This window comes from Podarcis liolepis, assembly GCF_965112155.1.
Source record: "Podarcis liolepis genome assembly, chromosome: 3".
In the NCBI taxonomy this organism is placed as follows: Eukaryota; Metazoa; Chordata; class Lepidosauria; order Squamata; family Lacertidae; genus Podarcis; species Podarcis liolepis.
Genome location: NC_139557.1, coordinates 69064477 through 69080305, shown reverse-complemented (window position 1 = coordinate 69080305; position 15829 = coordinate 69064477). Strand labels below are relative to the sequence as shown.

Sequence of the window (15829 nt, the reverse complement as noted above, 5' to 3'; positions counted from 1 at the left end):
ACCTTAGTGTGTTCCCAGGGATGTGTGCTGTTTCTCTGTGCATGATGAAAGGGTGTGTTGAGCTGAAAAGGGGCTTCTGATATGTTTTGTATAATTACCTATGTAAATATTTTTCTAAAGAAAGTAATACGGGCCACACATTTCGCATTAAAAAAAATACTTTGAAAACATTTGTTTTTAACCTCATTTGCCATATTTCCTTGGAAATTTGATTGCTAAACTTGTATAGGGTAGGTGGAGAAAGTGGTGGGTATTCTATATAATGCTGATATTCTATGCTTAACCAACATGGGTGGTTTATCCATGGCTCACTTCCCATTTAACTTTCCATTTTGCACCATCTCAGGTTTCCTTATTTGTGAAGTGAGGACACTGTTCTCTGCTAGGTAGAGCTGTGAAAACAAATTATTGTAGCCTATTTATAGTTTTCTAAGATTGAGTGCCACACTCTAAACCGTTAACATGAAAGGGAATAACTCCCTGACTGTGGTGGTATTACAAGCATTTCTGTCTAGCATGTTCCTTCTGAGTTACTTGGATTTCTGTAATTTTCAGTAAGGAAGTGGCCAAATAGCTTGCATGTGTTCTCTATGGTCACCATCGCTCACAACTGAACTGAAATTCAGCAAACTTTTTAGAAGCACAATTCTTGAGCGGTCATGCTCATGACAACTTCCATCTTATCCTATCTGCTGGGACATGCGCAAGTCTTCCCTCCCTCCCTCCCTCCCTCACGCACTCTGCAGACATGCATACTAGATGGAATGCGTGGGTGTTGCTCTGCTAATAGAAGGCATCTGTCAGCAGAATGGTGAAAGGGACAATTTTTGGCAATTCCTTCTCTTTCCCTTGAAGTATGTATTGGTGGCCTTTTCGAGTGGGTGGGAAGTATGATGATAATAATGATAATAATAACAATTTTTATTATTTTATTTTATTTATCCCCTGCCCATCTGGCTGGGTTTCCCCAGCCACTCTGGGCAGCTTACAGCATATATAAAACATAGTAAACTATCAAACATTTAAAAACTTACCAGTACATGGCTGCCGTCAGATGTCTTCTAAAAGTTATGTAGTTCTTTATCTCGTTGACATCTGAAGGGAGGGTGTTCCACTACCGAGAAACCTCCCCCCTTGGTTTTATTGTTTGTTTGGTGGTTTTGCTTTGTTTTATAATGGGTAGAGGGGACGCGGGTGGCGCTGTGGGTAAAACCTCAGCGCCTAGGACTTGCCGATCGCATGGTCGGCGGTTCGAATCCCCGCGGCGGGGTGAGCTCCCGTCGTTCGGTCCCAGCTCCTGCCCACCGAGCAGTTCGAAAGCACCCCCGGGTGCAAGTAGATAAATAGGGACTGCTTTATAGCGGAAAGGTAAACGGCGTTTCCGTGTACTGCGCTGGTGCAGGCTAGCCAGAACAGCTTCGTCATGCTGGCCACGTGACCCGGGAGTGTCTTCAGACAGCGCTGGCCCCTGGCCTCTTAAGCGAGATGGGCGTGCAACCCCAGAGTCGGTCACGACTGGCCCGTATGGGCAGGGGTACCTTTACCTTTACCTATAACAGGTAGGCAACCTAAGGCCCGGGGGCCAGATCTGGCCCAATTGCCTTCTCAATCTGGCCCGCGGACAGTCCGGGAATCAGCGTGAGTAGAATGTGTGCTTTTATTTAAAATGCATCTCTGGGTTATTTGTGGGGCATAGGAATTCATTCATTCCTCCCCCCCCCCCAAAAAAATATAGTCCGACCCACCACATGGTCTGAGGGATGGTGGACCCAGCCCACGGCTGACCCCTGTTTTATAAGTTGTTTGGAGTTGCTCTGGCAAGAAAAAGTGACTAACAAATTTAATTAATTATATTAATAATTCCCCTGCAGGCAGCCCCTCATGCCCTGCAAAATCTGTTAAAGGGTGTTTTTTAAGCCTCTGGAGCACATGTTGAGATCGGGGCCGTAGGGAGAAGGAGGAATTGCTGAATACTGCCTCACTCACTGTTCCACTGATGGACACCTTCCATCAGCTGAGAAACACATTGGATCCCAACCATTTTCAGCAGGGAACATGCTATATAAGATCTTTCATTTCTTTTTAGACACATGTGCCATCTGCTTCTCATAACTGAGCTCAGGGCAAACCTGTTTTGCCTGCCCCTGATTTTCGGTAGAAGCCACTTGTGGGCAGCTTTCATTGGCCTGCCCTGAGGTCTGTCATGATCTCTCCCCACCCCCCACCCCACCTTCTTGGAACATATTTTCGTATGACTTCTGGCTTCTCCTCCTCTAGTGTGGCAGACAGTAGGTGTTTAGAATCTTTTGCTCATTTTTTTATTTATTTTTATTACATGGCTTGTTGGATCGTCAGGTTCTAATAAATTGTCATTAATGCTGGTGTGGGCCTTCATATTTTGCTTGTGAGGACATTTTGGTCAAGCCACACCCACCTGCCATACACATGTGGGGCAGGTAAGGAAGGTTCAAGTGAAAGCAGGGTTGCAGCTGCCTGCAAAGCCCTTTGCAGAGCACTCCGCAAGACCCAACAGTCAGCTGATTGTCACACGGTTTGATTGTGACATCAGGTGATTGACAGGAGAGTGGCACTGCCCGCTTGCCAAAAATGGCACGTTGAGGTTGCGGGAGATAAAAATCTGTGCTGCTGACCAGCTCCAGTCCTGTTCCCCACCCCCGGCGTGCTACCAGGGTGGATTTGATGTACGGTAAATCAAATCGATTTAAATCACAATTTAAATGACTAGTCAGTAAGACTTGATTTAAATCATTTTTTTACAGGAAGACTCATTCTTGCTGCTATAATCTTAATATTTACAACTAGATGAAGGTTTCATTTTTGGAATAATAAATTTTCAGTGTAGTTTTTACAGTTATATCAAAAATTACTAATTTGGTTATACTATTAGAAATACAAAGACAGGTAATTATAAAATTATTGTTTATATTTGGACAACTTTTCTGCTGTACTTTATTGGAAGGAGAAAAATAATCATTTTCTTAATAACAATTTAAACAGTTTATTTAACAAAACAATAACATTTTAGCATATGTATCCATGTTTGTTAACTGATGTGGTTAAACGATTATTATTTTTTTAAAAAAGCCTTAGGCTGAGTTTTAGTACACATGAAAAAGTTAAAACAAATTTTATTTCCTGATTAATAGCCTTTGGATTATAATGTAACTTAAATAGAAAACTGTCTTTAGAAACATTTTTCCCCCAAAAGCATTTTACAGTGGTACCTCTAGTTATGAACTTAATTCTTTCTGGAGGTCCATTCTTAACCTTAAACTGTTCTTAACTAGAGGTGTGCTTTTGCTAATGGGGCCTCTTGCTGCCGCTGCGCCACCGGCACACGATTTCTGTTCTCATCCTGGGGCAAAGTTCTCAACTCGAGGTAACTCTTCCAGGTTAGCAGAGTTTGAAACCTGAAGTGTTTCTAACCTGAGGCATTTGTAACTCGAGGCACCACTGTATTTTAAAAATCTGATTTAAATAAAAAAGTCCAATTTAAATAAAACTGATTTTCAAATATATATATATATATATTTAAAAAATCATTGATTTTCATCCTCCTTGCCTGCAATCCTGGTTTAAAACATGTAATCTTCTTGCCAACGTCAAAGTGAGTTTGCTGAAACTAACCATAGTTAAGCATAACCACAGTTCCATGTTTGAATGACATGGCAAGCTGTGGTTAAGTAAGTGAAAATTCCTCCTCCCAGTCACATGTGGAGAAGGGTAAAAACAAACGCCCAAGGCTTGCTGTGGCTCAGTCACATTATGCGGGGCTACAGTTTAGCATGACAATCAAATGCAGACATAAATTGGAATAATGGGTTGTTCCTCATTGCGTAATTGCTTGCAGGAGTTAATCATGCAGTTACACCCGCATTTTATAATGACGCCTAATTATTTGAAATATAGACCCTGAGAATTCAGCAGCTCAGAAAACTCTTTGTTTCGTGCCATATGATTGTTGCAACTTGCTTGACCCAAACAGTGGCTCACTGTTGAGCGCTTTTACCCTTTCTTAGAGGGGGTGATGTTTAGAGGGGATTCCTTGCCCATTAGCAGCATTTGAGGGTTAATAGAAAAGAGTGCCTGTGTTGGCTTGCATATATAGCTGGAAGAACTTGGCCAGTAACCGGATTTAAAGCGTGTGGGAGGTAAAGCAGCATAATAACAAAAACAAATCTCTTGGTGTCCTATAAAAGGGAATGGAAAAAAACTGATGGAGGACTCACATTGGAACAACTTGTCATGCTTGTTTATAAGTAATTTTGAAAGGTGGTTGGTTTACATTACTACTGTGTTTAAATGCTTGCTTTATTTATTTATTAAACCTCTTAGTGCCTGAGAGCTGCCTTATGTAGAAAAAAACTCAATTGCTGGCTGTGTACAGATGATAGAATTTTAGGGACTGGAATTGTAAGTTTATCATTTGCCTGTGTACATGTCTGCCTGTGGTCTTGGCTGCATCCAGCTTTGAAGTTTTCATAGCTCTTGAACTGCAGAAACCAGCCTCAAATTCTGGTTAAAGCAGTGTTTTGAAATAGGGGTGTGGGGTGGCGGGGTGGCATTACACACAGAAGCCCCTCGCTTGTATGTTTCTTCCTCCTTTTGCCCCCTACACCAGGGGTCGGCAACCTAAGGCCCATGGAACCCACCGCCCACTCGGTTGGCTCTCATGCGTCACGCTATACTGGCACAGAGCAGAGTGGGGACCACCTTCTGCGATGCTGGTTGGCTTCCCATTGGCTGCAGGAAGCTCCTGCAGCCAATGGGATGCTGCACAAGCCTCCTCCACACCAGAAGGAACGCTGGAAATAGCGTTTGCACATGCGTGTGTGCGCGCACTCCGACCCAGCTCGGTGCCTACGGGATGGTGAACTGGCCTAAGCCACAAAAACTTTGCCAACCCCTTTCCTACACTTTCGTGAATTTACCACTTACTCTCAACAAGCCATACTTTACTTTACTTTCAACTGAACCTGGGTAACTAGGGTTTGCAAATTCAGGAATGCAAACTAGGACCAAATTCGGCAAACTGTGTTTAAGGTTGATGTTTGTTTGTTTGTTTATTAATATTTTGAAGAATATATACATATGTACCCAAGAGAGGGATGCTGGAAGAACACATGTGACACGTGACAACTACCAACACCTTTGTAGGGCGGCTTGCCTTATGCTTTCAAAAATACTTTGAAAAGACACGATTTCTGCTTAAATAAAGAAATAAAATTAAAATCTCTTCCACAGAATTATGGTCTCGAAACGGACAACATGAAGAACTTGCTTCTTAAGCTACGAGCTTCTTCCAACAATCTGCAAAACTACATTGGCAGCCGGAGGAAAAGTTCAAGTTATGATGGAAATACCTCACGCAAGCCTCCTAATGAATTCCTTACCTCAGTGGTGGAGCTTATTGGTGCTGCTAAGGCTTTGCTGACGTGGCTGGACAGGTAGGATATCTTGTATGCTTTTAAACACAAACAATAAGAAGGTAATCCATATCTTTTAAGAATTGTATTCCCTCCTCCAACCTCCCCCTCCAAACATCCCCCCCCCCCGCCAAGGCAGACTTTAAAGGGAAGCTGGGACATAGACATTTTTCCCTGCTTGCCTTCCAGGGAGTCTTTGTTTACAAATAGCATTTATCTTGCAGTATCTTAAGTGTGGAAGTAGGACTTTTCCAAGTGTCCTTCAGCATGACAGCACCTCCACTTTGGAACTCCCTGTCTATTGATATTAGGCATGTGCCTTCGCTGTACTGTTTTGGTGCCTGTTAAAAATGCTTTGTTTCAGCAAGTCTATACAGATATGTAAATACAACACCTATTTTAATATCTAATTTTGTAATGCGTATTTTAATTCTTAATTTATTTTATTTTTAGGCTAACTTGTTTTTAACATCTGATTTTATCAGCAATTTTAATTTATCTTCATATAAACTGTGTAGAGTTTTTGACGATTAAATGGTATATAAATCCTGTTATTTTTTTAAAAAAGTACAGTAAATAATATTGCACCTCAAAGTGGTACTGTTTTCCCATATGCTACTGCAAGGAAGGATTACATGGAAGTTTGCCACTTTGCATTGGGCCATACTTGACCCAAATTCCCTTAAAACAACAATGAAATATAATCATTCCATGACTTACAGTGAAATCCTATACATACCTGTACCATTGAATTTAGTGGGGTTTCCTCGCAGGTATGTGGTTTAGGATTGCAGCCTGAATTTTCTGTTTCTCCACTATGGGATAAAAGGGAATTTGCAGTCGTCCCAGAGAAGTGAAGGAGGCAGAAAGCATTCCTTTCATCTTCTGGCTAATACTGTTGATAAGTTAAGGTAACTTTCATCAACTTTGTGCCTGCAATCTGTTTTGGACTGCAACTCCCATCAGCCTCATCGAGCACGACTGTACTGCCAGGGGCAGATACGAATTGTAGTCCCAAAACAGCTGGAGTGCAGCAGGTTGGTGACGGCTGATCTATGGAGACAGTTGCGGATATTTCCCCAGTTTGAGGCCCGAGATAAACACAAAAGTCTCTCACATCCTGCCAGCCCTCCAAAGAACCCTGATAGTGTGACAGGAAGAGACATCATGAGAGAGATTGTGGAAATGACAGGATCTTGTTGAGAAGCTGGAATGGATTTTGTTTTTAACCAGGGCTTGGAGCTGTTGACTGGCAGCTCTCTGCATTCTTTCTTCATCCACATTATATTGTAGTCCGTCCCCCCCTTCCCAATTTCATTGTTTATAATACAGTATGTGCATACAGTGGTACCTTGGGTTAAGAACTTAATTCATTCTGGAGGTCCGTTCTTAACCTGAAACTGTTCTTAACCTGAAGCACCACTTTAGCTAATGGGGCCTCCCGCTGCAGGTACCACTGTATTGTATTTGTTGTTTGGTGAACTGCTTAGAGACTGTCTTAGTATATGTAGTATGTAAATATGTAATAACTTCATCGCAAATCTTTCTTTTGAATACTATGGACCAGTTACTTAGTTTCAGGGCTGCTATATGTTGTGGTCTTTCCTGGTTTGATTTCCCCTTTCTGTCCTTACGCCACCACTTTTGGCAAAGCACAACGTGAAAGTGGGACAAACCTCGACTTTCCCGTGATCAGAAGAACCGGGTGAGATGAGAACTCATTGCAAGCAGAGTTTTCGATATCTGGATTAGGGCATAAGTGTGGTCATTGTAAGCAGCCATAAAAAGAGTTAAGACCTAACTAATAAGGTTTTCTTTTAAAACAACAAGCACGGGAGTTCATAGCAGACCTGTTATTAAATATACTAAGCTTGTGGCAATGACTACTGTTGTGTGGCCTCTCTTTTTTCTTAAAGACGCATTCTTTTCTTACCACAGGACGCCGTTTACAGGGATAGCTGACTTTTCTGTGACTAAGAACAAAATCATTCAGCTCTGCTTGGATCTTACTACCACTGTTCAGAAGGTCAGTTGATACACTGTGTATATAACCCACCAGCCAATCTCCATCTGACCTTGTTCCATCCACATTTTACAAAAAGGAGGGCAAAACGTTGGGTGTGTGGAAGTAACCACAATACAATTTTACATGTAGCTTGGTAACAGAACAAATTGGAGTCCTGGGGATTTTTAGAAATCATTAGAGGAAGCAGGTGTATGGAGACCGTTGCCAAGTTTTGTTGCTCTGGCCTCCCACAGTTGACACTGGGGGGAAAACCAAAACCCTCCCAGTGTTGTTTTTAGGAATTATTTACTTGGTAAGGCTATTAATTTAGCTTGTTGTAAAACTCCACACCTATAAGTCACCCAGTTACTCTGCAGCATTTTATAGCATGGGTATGTAGGCCACATTTTATGAAAATTGGGGCCATGTACAAGCATTAATCTTCCCTAGATAATTTTTAATGCTTCCTTTATTTGAATTTTCTTTTTATCGACCAGTGTGGTATAAAGGCTGCCTTGTGATAAACCAGTTCTCATTATGTGTAGCCATGAGTGTTTTCTGCAGTAGCCCCTTCAGTTATAAAACTTTATAGTAGACGGGGCACATCTCTGGTTCTATTTTACATATACTTTAAATGCTCATTTATTTACTGTGGCCTTTGGGGGTTGATTTAGGACATTGCGAATGTTGAGATGTATTTTAAATGACCTATTTTGTCTTCCTCCAGTTTTATAATTTTAAAACAAAATTAGATAATGTTAAGTTTTAATAATAATAATAATAATAATAAATTTTATTTATATCCCGCCCTCCCCAGCCGAAGCCGGGCTCAGGGCGGCTAACAACACAAAAATAGTGCAACATTATAAAAACATCAAAGAATTAATTAAAATCAAAATTGATGGCAACCATAAACTGTTATATATTTATATGAATGTAAACCACTTTGAGAGGCAGTCTTCCCTGAAAAGTAGCATTGTTGCCCAGAATTTAGCAACATGGCTGCTCACTGGCCATGCCCCTTCCCATCTTGGATTGAATGCTAAATATTTAAAGTCTCCCCTAGATTTAAGCTAGGCTGTCCATCTTGAAATTTCTGCTTATGCACTGTTTCAAAAGTAGAGAAAACACTATAATCTTCTAAACGAGCTTCTTTTAGTTCAAAGTCTCCTTGTAGTTTTTGCTGAGTAAATAATACTTTGGCTTGAATTCTTTCAGTGGCGTGTTTGGAGAGGGTTCTTTTATTTTTGTGTTAAAAGTATACACACACACACGACCAAAGGCTTTAAATGTGTGCACACATTCTGAATCAAGAAGTGCAAATGGAGTTTCACTGGTGCAATAGAGCTTTCCTGGCCACAGCTTCCAAACATTGCCCCCCCCCCCCGAAACTCGAGTGTACTGTTAAAGGGGGGTGGGGACCAGCAAAAATCAGAGCTCCCTGCCCCCCTTGTGTGAGCAGAAATGCCTTCTGTTCATGAAAGGCACAATGCATGTTGTAAAGTGCATGTTGAAAGGGAAGGCTTGTAGCTCAGTGGCGGAGCACACACTTCTTATGCCAGAGGTCCCAGGTTCAGTCCCTGCTGTCTCCAGGTAAAGGTAAAGGGAACCCTGACCATTAGGTCCAGTCGCGGACGACTCTGGAGTTGCTGCGCTCATCTCGCTTTACTGGCTGAGGGAGCCAATGTACAGCTTCCGGGTCATGTGACTAGCATGACTAAGCCGCTTCTGGCGAACCAGAGCAGCGCATGGAAATGCCGTTTACCTTCCCGCTGGAGGTATCTACTTGCACTTTGACGTGCTTTCAAACTGCTAGGTTGGCAGGAGCAGGGACTGAGCAACAGGAGCTCACCCCGTCACGGGGATTCGAACTGCCAACCTTCTGATTGGCAAGTCCTAGGCTCTGTGGTTTAACCCACAGCGCCACCCTGGCCGGGCAAAACATCTATCTCCTCTCTGAAACTGTGGAGAGCTGCTGCCAGCCAGTGTTGACAATACTGAGCAAGATGACCTCTGTTTGACCCTCTTGTTTCTTTAACAAATCATTTTACCTCTTGTGAGTAAAGGCTGTGCGATAGAGAGGACCATGTGTGCTAGATGTGATATGCTTATATTTCTTGTTAGCGGAATCAGAACATGGAAGGTGCAGATATGTTGCCAGAATCACCTGTGAATTTTCTTGCAAATGTAAAATGGATTCCTTGGGTTCCACTGGGTTTTTCTTGTAGAAGGTACATGCAGAATCTGCTTGCATGAAGGGAATCGTTGCTGCATGTGAGTAACTGTGTTTCTGCATGAAGAGCAAGCCTCTCTGGACCGTTGCCAAAGGCATCTAAATGTCAACTGTATTCCACACATCTTTGACTTACTGTACAAGTCAGCAGTGTCAAAAGTGTCAGTTTACTGCTGCATAAGGGTCTTCCGCTAATAGAATATTTGCTTTCTCTCTTTTTTTAAAAAAAAGGACTGCCCTGTGTCTGAAATGGAAGATAAAGTTCTCAGTGTAGTAAGTGCAAAAGTTTCTGTTTAAACTCTTTCTTTGAATGCCTTCCTGTTCAAAACTGGTCTTAAGAGACAATACTGATTTGAAAAGAAGCTTTGTGTGTTAACGGAGCTCATGTACCTTGTGCTGCTTGCATTGCATTCTTCTCTATCATCCGAGATGGAACTCCTGCCCCGTGTCTCGTGGGAAGAAGCACAAGTTCCTTATTGGATGATAGAGAAGAGTGGGAATCAGGAAGTGCAAGAGATCTGAAGTCACTTGTAGTGTGACACTTTGGAGCAAGTGGAATGAAGCCAATTGCTGCTGCTATGCTTCAAAGTATATAAATGAAACACACCGCTTTTTATAATTTACTGCTGAAATACTAAAGTAACAAACCGAGGGCTTATTTTGTTTTGCTTGCCTAAGGAGTTGCCGGCTAATTCTTCAAACATTATTGCATAGGCATACATTAGCATTCTGACACATGAAAAAGTCCCGACACCCAAACATTCAAAAGCCCAGGAGCAGTAAAGCTGTCAGTGTGGCAGCAAATGTACCTCGTTCTTACAGAAGACATGCACTGCTTATGGTTTCTAATTGCACTTGGTCTGAAAGGGAGTTTTCCCAAATATTTTTGCAGTAGTCTTGTGACTGGAAGAGGGATGCATTGACATGCTTGTTGTATTTTTGCAGTGGTTAATCATCTCTTCCTGCTTTTGGCATGAATCAGGCTGTGTTCTTTGATAAGGCCTTCCGCCTGCTGATAGATGCTTAGGAATTCACAATAGCTAAAAATAAACACACACACACATTTCAATCGAACATAGAACAATTAAAGAGCATTTTACCGTCCACCGCCCCCAATTTTCCATATTCCCTTCCATGTATGCATTGCAGTGGTTACTACACTTTTTGTTTTTGCTTTTATTTATTTATTTAACTGTAAAAAATGGCATGTGTGTTAGTCATTTTGTTAAGTATTACGTATACTGAGTCAGATTGCTATCCCCATACATCCCACCCATTTTTTTGGTCTGTCAATGCCTTTTCTAAGGTCTTGGGGCTCTTCTTTTTTACAACCTTGCTGGCTGCCATCCATTTAAAAATGAGATGCCCTAGCTCTTGCTTGGGGTTTTGTGTATGCAAAGTGTTTGCTGCACTGCTAAACTTCACAACAGCTGCTTCTCACTTTGCCTACATTGTTCTCAGAATGTCAAGGCACCATCCTGTATGTATTAGCTGTTTGGTGAATCTTTAAATTTTTATTGCTGTTTTACAATCAATTTTAATTTCCCCCACCCAACAAAAAACCCCAAACATACATCATTATTTTGAATTAAAGGCAGCTTACCTAACAGTGAAAAATAAAAAAATGAATTAAAAATAAAATGTTAAAAATTCCACCTGCATGGATCTAATTAACCGTACCCAAATAGAAAAGTCTTTAAATGCTTATGGGTGGGGGAGGGGAGAAATTCTTAATTAATGTGGATTTTTGTGAGATTCCAGGGGGAAAGGATGTTATTGTTGAGGGGAACCACAAAGAAAACGCACATTTGCATTTCCTTTTTTTATGATTTGGTGCATAAGTGATAAAACTGAGACGATGTTCTTGATCAGTGGTGATGAAAGTCTTAGGATTTAAGAGTGGAGGGAGTCTCCAAGAATCTGAGCTATTTAGGGCTTTAAAGGTCATATACAATTGGACTCTGAACAAGGCGTCGGTGCATATGATGCTCTGACCCTCTTCCTTTAAGGAGTAGGCCATTGTGCTCTTCAGTATCCAAAGCTTCCCAACTGTAAACAAGAGCAGCCCTTTGTGGAGCTCATTAGTGGCCTTGCTTCAAGTTACAAAGGCCTGAATTATGGCTGCAGGATTTGAATATGTCACAAAGGACCAGCAGCTTTCTTACCAGATGTAGTTGATGAAAGGTAGTGCTGGCAGCTGCTGCAGCCTATAAATCTGGATGCCGTGACCCCTTTACTTGCGGGGAGGACGGAGGGGCTGCGTTTTGTTGCAAGGCAAAAATTGCAAAAGTAATCTTGGTGTTCTTCCTTTGTTTTAGTCCAAGGTTCTAAATGGAATTTGCGATAAGACCATCCGATCTACAACTGATCCGTTGATGAGCCAGGGTGCGTGTCTCGAGGAGGTTCATTTAACTAACATCAAACCTGGGGAAGGCCTGGTAAGAATGTTTTCCTTCCTCAAATCCTGAATTGCTGTCCACTTAGCATTTTTTCAAGTGCATTTATAGTGGCCTAGTCCTTGAAGGCTAATGTGATGAAACTGGTGTGAGTTCCAGAACTCCACGTGCACAGGAACTTCCAATCTTTTCTAGAAAGAATAGGGGATCCTACTCTTCAGTATCCCTGTGTACCTAGAGGGGTGGAGAAGATCTTACAACAGAGAGCTCCATACTAGCATTGATACCTTTGTAAGGAAGCCATTACTGCTTCTGTTGAGCTGTAACATTACTAAGAATGCAAATGTCAAGATGCTGACAGAAGGAACAAGTTATTTAGTTTAATAATGTAAAAACTAGACAATAAAGACTTTCCCCTTTCAGTGGCAATAAGTTTGAGGTAAGCAGAGCTGTTTGAGTGGTGTATACCCTCCTCAGAAAATGTTTTGCACTAAAAAAGAGCCGAATTCTGCATATATTGTGTGTTTATCAAGAAAGATTGCTTACGTTGTATCCAGACAACAGGTTTTCAGGAGACATTGTTGTATACCTTGGAAAATTAACATATTGTGTTTTCATTTTGTCTGTCAGTTTGTCTCCCAGCCAATCAGGGTCTCTGAGTCAAACTGTTTTTGCCAATTTTTGTTTGTGTAGCTCATGGGAAGAAGCTACAAATAGCTTCTGGCAACAAATGTGTATATTTTGGTTTTGCTCTCATGGACACCCATTGGATAGTACACCTCCACAATGACTTGGAGCTGTGTGCACGTGTGTGATGATGGGGAAATATTTTATTTTAACTACACAAAAGGATGCATTCTTATCAGTCATCATGGTCCCTGCCAACTTTACAATTCTGTGATTCTATACCTTCACATGCAATTCTTTAAAGGACTGAAGGGGAAACCCAAAAGGAATCCTTGGCTCAGCCTTGCAATCCAAGACATTTTCCTTATCCAGGTCACCCTAGGAGTAAAATTGTCTAGATCAGATCCTTCTTCAGTTTTGCTATTCTGTTGAGTTCCCATTAGAAAAGAGGATTTGAATTGATGAACTTTTCCCTTATCTGCAGTGAGACACTCTCTCACTCCTTTTATACCAGGGGTGGCCGGTATGGTGCCCCCAGAGGACTTTCCTGGTGTCCACAGCACCCTTCCACCTCCTGGCCTGTCCCCCTGCTGAAATTAGACCTGAAAGCAGCATTCTGTTGATATCGGTAAATAGTTTGTGGTGTCTGCTTGGTTGCAGTATGTGTTGGATGCCACTGACAAATCCTTCAGTGTGTCCATGAGTCCAAAAAGGTTGGTGACCGGGTTTACACAGTTAAACAGTGTTTCATTGGGACTGGTGCCAGAGTGGGATTATGGGAAAAGTTGCTCTTCATAAATAGTTGTCTCTATGGAGCCTCAATATAATTGTGGATGCGCTATAATTACTGTTGTGCTAAATTTATCTTTTTAACTATCCATCTTAGGGAATGTATATAAAATCTACTTACGATGGATTGCATGTTGTTACTGGAACAACAGAAAACGTGAGTATTTTTTAATCTTTTCCTCCAAACAGAATTAATTAAAGCTATCTTAGATGAAGATGAGATCCAAGAAGCAAACTTGATTAAAAGCAGATTCTGAAGCCATATTTTTATTTATTTGGGTTTTGCAACATTATCATTAACTTATCATTGACTGTGGTAATTAAATGTGTGCTTGTCTGATGGTGTCTGCCTGTCTAATATCAACCCCTTAGTTCAGTTTGCAGTATGCAAATAGAGAAGAGTGTTTCAAAATGCTGCTGGGGTTTGAAATAACTGGAATTACCAGAACTATTGTTGAGTAAAGCGCTTATAGTGTTTGGTCTAGTAAATGCTGGCTGAGCAAATATGTACTTCCATAATGTGCTCTGTCCTTTATAAAAGCAGCAGCAGGATGTTTAGACTAGTAATAGAATGTAAGATTCCATTTGCTTCCTGGGACAAACACATTTTTCAAGATAACAGAAACAGATCCTTTTAATTGCAAAACCTCTGAATGGTCAAAAGGGAAAGGCTGGCTGAATGATAACATTTCTGCTGAACTGAAAGACAGCGCTTGGCAGAGTTGAGAATGAAAATACAGATTTTGATGCTGATTGTAAAGCTTTAAAAACTTATACATGTGCAAGTGTTTAAATCTGTCAGAATATCTGATGACTTTGAGCTACAGTTTGAATAAAAGTTCCTGGATTGCATGGCACATATATCTCAGAATTTTATAAGCATGCAGACTGTTACTGATTCCCTCCTTCCCTAAAGAAAACACAGCAGGTTAGCAGTCATAAACCTTTGGATCTCCTTTATCTCTCTTAGAGCTTGCTTGAAAAATCCTAGCTTCCTTTCTTGGGGACTGCATATCTCCACAGAGGAGCAAGTGATTTACAATTAGTAGAATGAATCCTTTCAGACGTGGAGACTAGACATTGCAGTTGCTGCTGCTTCTCATTCACTGTCCATCCAATAGTGTAGATAAAGGAGAGCCTGAGATGGTAGATATTAAAGCTCTCGAGTTATTCAAGAGGAGCGAGACGTGTCCGATTCCAGTCAGGTGACAGGATTTCCCAGTTGTTTTTAACGGCTTGTGATTTCCTGCTTTTGGTGGGAATGATCTGACCCAAACAGAGCTTTCCAGTCATCTTGCAAACACTCATGATGCAAGCCTAGAGGGCTGTATTGTTTGTTTCTTTGAGAGCTTTTGCAAACGGATTTTCGTAATACTGACAGATATTCCTTGGTATGCGCAGTGCACATTTTTGGACGTCTATGATTGCGTACTCGGAGAGATCGTCTGTTGGATTCTTTGCCAAATAGGTGTTTCCGTTCCAAGGGAAAAGGGAGTTGCCCACTGGAGGTTCCCTGTCTTCCCAGGCATCTTGCCTCACTTTCCCAATAGCTTTCTTTTATGAAGGTGCTGCTGCTGTAGTTTTTGCCCCCGGAATGCGTCAGATCAGATGGTGAAAGGTGAGGGAGTCTCTCCTAATGAGGCTTTCAGTTCTCATCCCAGGTAGCCCAAGGGGATTGTCCTGTCCTCCATTTCCCTTGATAAGGGAACAGAGGAAATGAGACATTTGTTTCAGTTCTATGAGTCACACATTAGCTTAGTACCTTTTCCTTTCTCTATGAGTGGGATGTCAGGAGTATCACTGGATGTGAAGTGGTCATAATGGCATTGGAGACATTTAAAGCAACAGCTGCAGGAGAGTGCTGTCTCCTGGACAGAACAGAGTAAATATTTAGGTGCCAAACTGCTGCTTGCTGATAGTTAACAAGGCAGACAACAGGCTTAGTTAGGATATTTGTGATAAAAGTTTTTCAACACCTCTATCTTTCAGTACACATAATTGACCCTGCAGCATGTTCCCTACTATTAAGAGAAATCTAGTTAAATTTGCAAGCTTTTTGTTAGATGAGTAAGCAGTAAAGAACATGCAAACTAAAATGCTTCATGTGTGCTCGAGACAGGTTTTAAAACAAAAGGAACGTGGTGTTCAGGGGTATAGCAGCAGAAATAACTAAAATTGTATGTCTTAGAATCTGTTGTTCTTAAAGGTTTTTAATGTTTTTTGGGGGTGTTCTGCTAAAACTCCCAGTTGGTTTAGTTCAGCCTTCCCCAACCTTGTTCTCTCCAGATGTTGGACTGCAACTCCCATCATCCCCAAGCATAGGTGATGTGAC

General features: G+C 41.4%; 1 protein-coding gene across 1 annotated transcript in view; it reads left to right on the top strand.

Annotated features, from left to right (window-relative positions):
* Window positions 1-15829, top strand: part of CNKSR3 (CNKSR family member 3) — a 62401-nt gene that overhangs the window by 30492 nt on the left and 16080 nt on the right. The window contains exons 3-7 of the mRNA XM_083496511.1: window positions 5266-5468; window positions 7386-7473; window positions 9917-9958; window positions 12004-12123; window positions 13595-13654. Coding sequence (XP_083352637.1) covers window positions 5266-5468; window positions 7386-7473; window positions 9917-9958; window positions 12004-12123; window positions 13595-13654 — 513 coding nt within the window. The remainder of the gene's footprint in view (window positions 1-5265; window positions 5469-7385; window positions 7474-9916; window positions 9959-12003; window positions 12124-13594; window positions 13655-15829) is intronic.